This window comes from Rhincodon typus, unplaced genomic scaffold (genome assembly GCF_021869965.1).
Source record: "Rhincodon typus isolate 14 unplaced genomic scaffold, sRhiTyp1.1 hic_rhity00008028, whole genome shotgun sequence".
NCBI lineage: Eukaryota > Metazoa > Chordata > Chondrichthyes > Orectolobiformes > Rhincodontidae > Rhincodon > Rhincodon typus.
The window spans coordinates 1-8,928 of record NW_025973666.1 but is presented as its reverse complement, the minus strand read 5'-3'; the positions used below and the strand labels follow the sequence as shown (position 1 = coordinate 8,928).

General features: G+C 39.8%; 1 protein-coding gene across 1 annotated transcript; it reads right to left on the bottom strand.

The window, feature by feature from the left end:
* Window positions 1-323: 323 nt before the first annotated feature.
* Window positions 324-3,401, bottom strand: LOC109912272 (glucose-6-phosphatase catalytic subunit 1-like). Its single transcript, XM_048594312.1, has 4 exons — window positions 3,172-3,401; window positions 1,203-1,312; window positions 989-1,094; window positions 324-580 (listed from the first exon to the last, which is right to left on the bottom strand). Exons 1-4 carry the CDS (start codon window positions 3,399-3,401, stop codon window positions 418-420), a joined length of 609 nt encoding a protein of 202 aa, XP_048450269.1. The 3' UTR covers window positions 324-417.
* Window positions 3,402-8,928: the final 5,527 nt, after the last annotated feature.

Genomic DNA, 8,928 nt, shown 5'->3' with positions numbered 1-8,928 from the left:
GGCCTGCTGTGTTCATCCAGCTCTACACCTTGTTATCGATGAGTGAATGGCAGGGGCAGATTTGACTCTCAGTGCTGCTGGTCTACTGCAGTTGACAGCTGCCTCACAACAGCTGACCGGTGGACGGTGTGGGTGTAAAACAGAAGCATTTTCAGACAATAGCAAATAATAGATCTGGGTGTTGCAATCCTTGGGAGGGGTCCCAAACACACTCATAGTAGCCCAAAGGAAGCCAGTGTAGGAGTGTGCAGGCGACCTGTATTATCCATTAAATTCAATCATGAAAATATTTGGAAATGCCTTTATTTAATAGAGACTGAAACTAACAGCTATAGATTGTACACGAGATGGTACTCTTTGCATTATCTATATTCCAGTATATCAAATGAATTTCTAATACCATGACAGTTGAACATATCAAAGATCCATTCTAACTGTGACCTGTGAGTAATGTATCCACTGACCTGAAATGACTCCCAGACAGACCTGATGTGGGAAGTGAGCGGCCACAAACACTCTAGACGCACAGACACAGAACTGTATCACCCAGAATACCGTCCACAGCACTGAACGGAGACACCTAGAACATAAGAGAGGCCTCAGTGCAAAGCAACACCAAATACCAATATTTAACTAAATCTCTAGGTCCAGTTTTAACTTTGATCCAGGTTTAGGTGGATGAGGAATGGTGAGAATTTAGAAACTCACACCCACTATGCAAAATGAGGCCCAGTGTGTTGTAACACCAGAGCCTCAATTAAATCCCAGCAGCCAATTTCCACGTGAGTGATCCTTAGTTTAGGACAGGGTCCACTTGGGGAATCATGCACTTATTACCAGAGGTAACATTGATTAAGCCAAATAATACACGTTGATCTCTGCTCCCATTCAAATTCTGTCAATTATATTCACACATAAAGCAACTATTTCAAACCCAAGCCTAAGGTTGCAAACTTCAAAACTAATAGATCCATGATGTGTGACTCACCAGTTCTGAACGCAATGCTGCTTATTCTGAAGTGTGCTGGTCAGAAATGCTGTCACCATCACATACCAAACCCCAGCTGATCCCATAGCGTGACCTGACGGGCTTCCTGAAACGGACAAAGTTTGGGTCAATAGAAACACTGAAAGAAATCCAATCTTTGGTTTATTAAGACCTACACTCTCTATAATTTGAAAGTGTGCTGATCTCTCAATACCTGGCCCTGTTTCACAGGTGATAGGGTATTGTTGTAACACAGGAAAAGATGAGTTGCTGTAGTAGGACGTTTCATGAACCCACCAGTAAGGTCTCTGGCCAAATAATATCCTGAAAAAAGAAGACACATTTTCAGATATGGGTTGAGGAGGGATACATTTTACAGAGCAAGTTGTTACAATCTGTGAAACACTGTCTGAAAGGGTGGTGAAAGATAATTCATAATGACTTTACAATGAGAATTATATGCATAGATGAAAACAAATCAGTTATTGGACAAAGGGGAAATAACACAGGACTGGAACTGTAGGTAACTGTTTCAAATGTTTGGCAAAAGACAATGGGCTGAATACTCTCCAGTTTTGTATATATTTAAAGTTCTTTGAGGAGACACCACTCTATGACGCTGTGCATACAGAAGAATATTTTATATCTAAAGTTGATTCTCACCCTGGGATTTGCTTTCATTGTTGTCTAAGGAGTTGTGCCTCATGTATGAGTACAGGCAGAGTACCAACAGGGTATTTTATGAAAAACCTGAGCTTTTCATATTGTGCAGCCACATGTGTACACTTTCAAGTAGGTGCTGTTCAGTATAATGCTATAAAGCATCTTCCAGAAAAGAAGCTGCTCTAGAAAAGCCAATTTAAAGTGGGGAAAGGGCCTTTGGGGGACACAGAGTAGCATTCAGCTAACTCCTCGTGCTACAAAACTAATATCAAACTCTCCACACTCTCTCCCTGCTGTTGTGATGGCTGAAACACACTCTGCCCTTTTTCAAACTAAGGAGGCAATCAGCATCGTGGGATGTCAATTTGCACTTTGAAAGAGGCCTGCTATATGAAATGGTCAAGTGCTTCAGAAATTTCATCTCATGTGCACGACTCCTTTCAAAATGGCACTCACCACATGATTGGGATGATCCCATCCTGAGGCCTACACTGTCCTGTTAACGCCCAGCGATACAAGTGAAAATGGACAACCTTCCTCTTCCAGGCTGAAACATCTCATGAACTTGAACATCCCACTTTATTTGAGAATTAAACTTTGCTAACTCATGGGACTTGCACTATGAACTCCTGGCATGGTTGCACAGTGTGGATTTTCGTTGACTTTTCACAAAATTCATAGCCACTCACGCTCACATGTGGAATTGTAACTGTCAGTACATACGGACTACACAGTTTTACAGAGGTCAAGAGTCAAAGGTGTGACCGCTCTATCTTTGCATTATTATATATGAGCTCCAACATAGAGGTAGATGGCTAGGGACTGTTATTTCAATCTCATAGATCCTCACTGCTATCTGTATTCCGTGAGTTTAGCAAAGTATACAATAAAAACTTAGCACGTTACAATAACCTTTTAATCTATGCCAATCAGGGTCCAGGAAACCTAAAATTATCTGCATAAAAGGATAAGTAAATATGCAAACATTATAGGAAGTGTTGACACATATTGACGGGTAATGGAGCCATATGTGGCAGGAAAATGGGACAGAGACACAAATTGAAGCTAAGGAAAGTTTCATGAATAAATTGATGTGGGAATCTAGACTTTATTCTAAACTAGCAATGGATAAGTCTGCAACAAGGAAAGAAATGATTGGCATTTTAACCTGTAACTTGAACTTCTTGCTGACAGGCAATCTTATAGGGACAAAATAATTGCCCCATAGTATCCAGGGTTGTGCAGGTTAGGTTGTTAGTCATGGTAAAAGCTCCATGCGGGGTTACTGGGATGGGTCGGGGTGGGGTTATAAGTCTGGATCGGATCTCTTCAGAGGGTTGGTACAGACTGGATGGGTGGAATGGCCTCTTTCTGCATTGTAGGGATTCTATGAATATTTAAGGCAGTCAGCATCATCAGATGTGTCAATCCATGCACACTGCACCCCAATCCTACCCTTGACAGTGAAAGCTTAAGATTCCTCCTAAGACATTTGGTTGGGCTAGTCAGTAAATACTTACCATTTGAAGATGAGGTTGAGCCAGTCTCCAATGACTGCCACCCAGATGAGTTTGACACCCACCGCTTCACACAGATGGAACCAGATCGGAAAGAAAACGAAGAAAGTGTTTCTCAGATCAGCAGCCAAAGAGATAAAGGTGAACCAGCTCTGGGAGTCCTTGTAATTCATCTGTAGATACTGCACCAGCTCTACCCCGGAGCTGTGGAGCAGGTCCATCCCAGCATCCATTCTCTGCACGTTCAAAAATGGTTGAGGAGTCCAACGCAATGATTATTTTCCTCTGTTCTTGCTTTTATGTCTCCTCGGCCCATTGCCTGAATCTCTCTTTGTCATATCAGTTATATACAAATACATGCTCTGAAAATTCCTTTGGTATCTGATTTTTTGATTCATCAAATACTCTTTAAAATTGGACAATAACTTGTGAATTGTCTGTGTCTTTGAATCAAGCAATTCAGTGCAATTGTTTCATTATGATTTTCTTTTCATCTTTGAAGTAACTAAAACCTAATTTTTGTTTTAATTGCCAATGTGAAAGACTAACGTTGTGTTCAGCAAAGTAGCTTATAACTTCGTTAGTAATTTCTCTTCTGATCTTGGTAGTAACTCTACCATTGTCAACAATAAAAGTTCAAAAAACATGAATCAGATAAATCAATAACAAGGAAGTTTTTTTTGGTGGTCAGCAGTTTGCAATAACGAGATTTCTTTCTGTGGTGTTTGCACAAGCCCTTCAATCTCCACATTCAATCCATCTCCATTCTCTGTAGGTTACACAGTGAACAGGCATTGTCAGGTTCTGACTGCTTCCAAACCTAAAATATACCATTCACTGCAAAGTGCTTTAGAATGCCCAGAGGTCACAAGTAATCCCAAAAAAAACTCAAAGTCTTTGTCTTTGCTTTATGCATTCTCAATTTTAATTCTGATCATGCATTCTCTGATTTTGAAGTTTTAAGATTTCTATCTAAGATTAATGATGCACAGGATGATTCCTGCATTACATAATGTTCTCCACCTTTACTTCTTAAGCCTTCCAGAGACACGTAAGTTGAGATGGTGACAGTCAATGAGCCATTGGAATGTAGGGAGATCACAACCTACCTTGATCCTCTATTCATTTGCAATCAATTGACACTCTATTCCAGTAAATACTGCAACCAGAACTGTAGTCTTTGGCCAACAGTTCTTCTCCACCGTCAAGGGAGATCAATTATTATCAGCATGCTTCTGCCCTGCCAAGAAATCAGCTATACAAAGCCAGTGATCAAACCTACCTTTCCTAGTTTCTGCATGGCTTAGCTCCACACTGGATTGTGCATTTGCCTCATAAACCATCAATAAGAGATGTTTATGTCATAAATTGGACCAAGATGTGCAGGTTAGATAGATTGGCCATAATAAATTGTCCCATAGTGTCCAGGGATGTGCAGGCTAGGTGGATTAGCCATGGGAAACGCAGGGTTACTGGGATAGGGTGGGATACTCTTTGGAAGGTTGGTGCAGACCTGATGGGCTGAATGGCCTATTTTCACAATGTAGGGATTCTATGACTCTATTCTATGAATCTGATTAAAATTAGAGGCTAGGAATTCTATAGCAAGTAACTTTCTGAAGCCTGTCCACCATCTACAAGGCACAAGTCTGGATTGTGATGGAATAATCGTCATTTGACTGTTTAAGTGCAGCTTCAAAAATTCTCAAGAAGCTCGACATCATCCGGGACAAAAGCAGTCTGCTTGTCTGGCACCATATCCAGCATCTTAAATATCACTCCCTCCAACATTGCCACATAGTGACACTACTGTGTCCAGTTACAAGATGCACCATAGAAGCTTGCCAAGGCTCCTTCAACAGCACTTTCCAAACCTGCAACTTTACCACCCAGAGGCTAAGGGCAGCAGATGCATAGGAAATCCATCAGCTGCAAGCTCCCTGCAAAGTCACATAACATCCTGATTTGAAACTAAACTACCTATTCTTCACTGTTGGTGGGTCAAAACTCTGGAACACCTTCTAAACATCATAATAGATCTACTGACATCAAATGGACTGAAGTGGTTCAAGAAGTTGGATTCCCAAGACCTTCTCAAGGACAGCTATAAATGGGCAGGAGATCAATAAATGCTGGCCTAGCTAGCAATGCTACATTATTTGAAAGAATAACAAAAAAAAAGAAATGTTGCCTATCTCATAATTATTAGCTCTTGTAAGTTTAATTGACAGCAAAAAATAGATTGCTCGTTAGAAACATGAAACGTGCATTTTTTATTGATATACTAACAATTTGCACTTATGTTTTAATATGGTTATACTACACAAATGCTTCATAGGAGTGTAATCAAACAAAATCTGACATCGAGGAGATTGTAGACCAGGTGACCAAAAGCTTTGTCAAAGAATTAAGTTTTAAGGATCAGCTGGGAGTATGGTTACATTTCCAAAATGGGAATATTGATAGGACAGTCCATGTGACAGAGAAAATATTAAATTTGGTCTTGTAGCTCTCGTACTGCACAGTAGGTGGCTCAATCTTCCCTGTCCATTTGGATAGCCCCACTAATTACATACATACACAACAGCAAAATTCAGACAAGCTGTAAAGGTCTTCCAGAATTGCTATGAGCCCACTTCCTTGATTATTCAGTGATATCCTACTGGAAGTGTCTCCATAATTGGGCAATAATCTTTAATCTGCAAAATGAAACTTTGGAGAACCAATTTTAAAATTCAGGGGCAAATGCTCAAAATCAATGGCATTTCACTATGTTATAAGTTTGAATATTCAAGTAATTTAATTTATTACCAGATTAAAAGAGAAAATCAATCAGAATAGATGTTTTTAACAACTTAACCAACAACAATTGAAATCTTCAATGGTAACATTTTCTGGCTTAATTGAAAATTAACAGGAGCAATTGCATTCAGAGAGTGCCAAACCATGTCTCCAAGTATCTCTCATAATAAGGTGTTTTTCAAAGGAGTGGTCAAGGGGCAAATGGTAAAATTATACTTGAGATGCTATTTGCCCATGGCTTTAGCTTTCCATAACAAGCCATCCTTCTCAAGACCTACATCTCTGTCTGAAAGCTCAACCAAGAAGGTGCTTACTGTGAATTATTGAATTATGACTAAAAGAAACACAAGAAAAGACATTCCGATACATAGAGTCTACATTGTTGATTGGCCCAGTCACGTAACTCCTTGGAGAGGCAAAACTAAAATCAAAATAAAGAACCTTAGATCAATTTAGGAAAATAAGTACTTCTCCAATCTGTAAGCAATTAAGCTCCAGAGAGTGATTCACAGCACCAATAATTACATTTATCCTTTACCCATTTTTAATAATGGATGGTAAGTCCCATCCTCAATAATTCATCGAAATTGCTTTTCAAAATCTGCAGAGAATCCATATTTGGTGCATGTTTTGCTAATTTATCCTAAGGAGCTATGATAAAAGAAATTCTTCCTAGTCGATAACTTAATTATTTTCTTTTTTGTTAAGCAAAAGGATGAAAAGTTTTCGAGGTAGATGGAAATTTGGATTTGAGGTTACAATCATGGCTTTATTCAATGGTGGAGCAGGCTTGAAGGGCTGACTGGCCTACATTGCCCCTAATTCATATGTTTGTAACCAAAATGGACAGTGCCAGCATGGATACAAAATTGGCTGAGTGACAGGCAACAGAGAGTAATGATGAAAAGGTATAAATTGGTGATCGTCAGGGGTTGGTGATAGTCCCCCTGGTTTTCTTGATCTTATAAAAATGACCAAGACTTGGGTGTACAGGAGGCATTTTCAAAATTTGTGAATCAATACAAAGCTTGGACATATTGTGAGGCAATTAGCAATACACTTCAAGAGGATAAGAGAGCAGGCAAGCGGCACATGAAATTTAATGGAAATAGGTACAAAGTGATTCATTTTTGTAAGAAGAATGAGAAGAAGCAATATAAACTATAGGTGCAATTCTAAAGGGGATGCAGGAAAAGAGGGACCTGGGAGTACAAGAGCAAAAATCATTAAAGATGGAAACTTCTTGACGAATTACTTGAGAAATTAATGAACAAAGCGTTTGGGACCTTCAGCTTTATAAAAAGGGACACAGAGTACAATATTACGTAAATTATGATAAACCTATTCAGATCACTGACTCAGTTTCAACTAGATTACTATGACCAGTTCCAGGCACCATACTACAGGAAAGATGAGAAGGCATTTGAGATAGAGGTGATGCATAAGTAGTGGCTCCGTGGTTTGTAGCGCTGCCACACAGTGCCAGGAACCCGGATTCGATTTCAGGTTTGGGTGACTGTCTGCGTGGAATTTGTATATTCTACCTGTGACTGTGTGGGTTTCCTCCGGGTGCTCTGGTTTCCTCCCACAGCCCAAAGATGTGCAGGTTAGGTGGATCAGCCGTACTAAAATGCCCACAGTGTCCAGGGATGTGTGGGTTAGGTGGATTAGCCAAAGTAAATGCAGCGTTAGAGGGATGGGGTGAGTCTGTGTGGAATGCTCTTTGGATGGTCAGTGTGGACTCGATGGGCTGAATGGCCTGCTTCCACACTGTGGGGATTTGATGTCTAAAACAAGAATTATTCCAGGAATGGGGATCTTTATTTATGTGGGTAGATTGGAGACTGATCTCACTGGAGAAGAGATGACTTAAAAAGATAGAAAGTTTCAAAGTCACGCGGGGTCTGAATGGAACAGATAGGCAGATAGGCTCCTGTTGTGAAGGAATGGAAACCAGAGTGATTGGCAAATGAATTATGAGGAAAAGTCTTTTTTCACAGCAGGTGAACAGGATCTGCATGCAGAGTGGTGGAGGCAGATTGATTTGTGGCTTTACAAAGAGAATTAAGAAATTATCTGAATAGAAGAAGGCTGGAGAGGAAGGTGGGGGATTGGGACTGGGTGAGTTGTTCTCATGGAGAACTGACATGGACGCGATATGTTGAATGGCCATCTTCTGTGTTGGAACCATTTTATGGTTGTTACATTTGGTAAAAATCTCACTACTGTAACTGAATGAATTTAAGGTTACCTCCACTAACTGCCTAACTACAGCCATCTTGGTGCCTAATGCCAAATCTGATCATCAAATCCTCTGAATAAAATCTTATCTAACAGATTTGTGTACGTCGTTTGTCCAAAGGTCTACGTGTAAGTAAAGGATAAAACAAAAGAGGCTGCCCAGTTTTGTCAGCACTTTAAACAATTTGAACAAGTTATTAAAAGAGGAAGACTTTTTTCAAAAGCTCTACTGGCATCACCTAAAAATATTGGACTCTGCAAGTTGTGGCAAGTCATCTCTAATCCTGATTTACTTACTTCCTTAAACATTGGTACTTTATAGGAATCTTTCAGATTCATGGAATAGGATGAGCTTAAATGAGAAATTAAATATATTCATCAGTGATTTGTAACACATTAATGATCTAACGTTATCAGATCCAGCAGAACTAGGATGCAAAAGGACTTTAATCCCTGCCAGGTCTGTTTCTGCATTGACTTCAAAATATTGAAGTTTAGTAGCACCTCCGCCTGTCACAATTAAAGACCTAATGTTATTTTCAGTTGTGTAAATAGCTGCAATGTATTCTGTTCATATCTTAGCCATTTATTGAATCAACACTATAGCCTCCTGTGCTGAATTCTTGAAAAGGTGCTCTCCAGTCCTTAATAAAAACAAAGAGAACTATGGATGCTGTAAATCGGGAACAAAAACAGAAGTTGCTGGAAAAGCTCAGC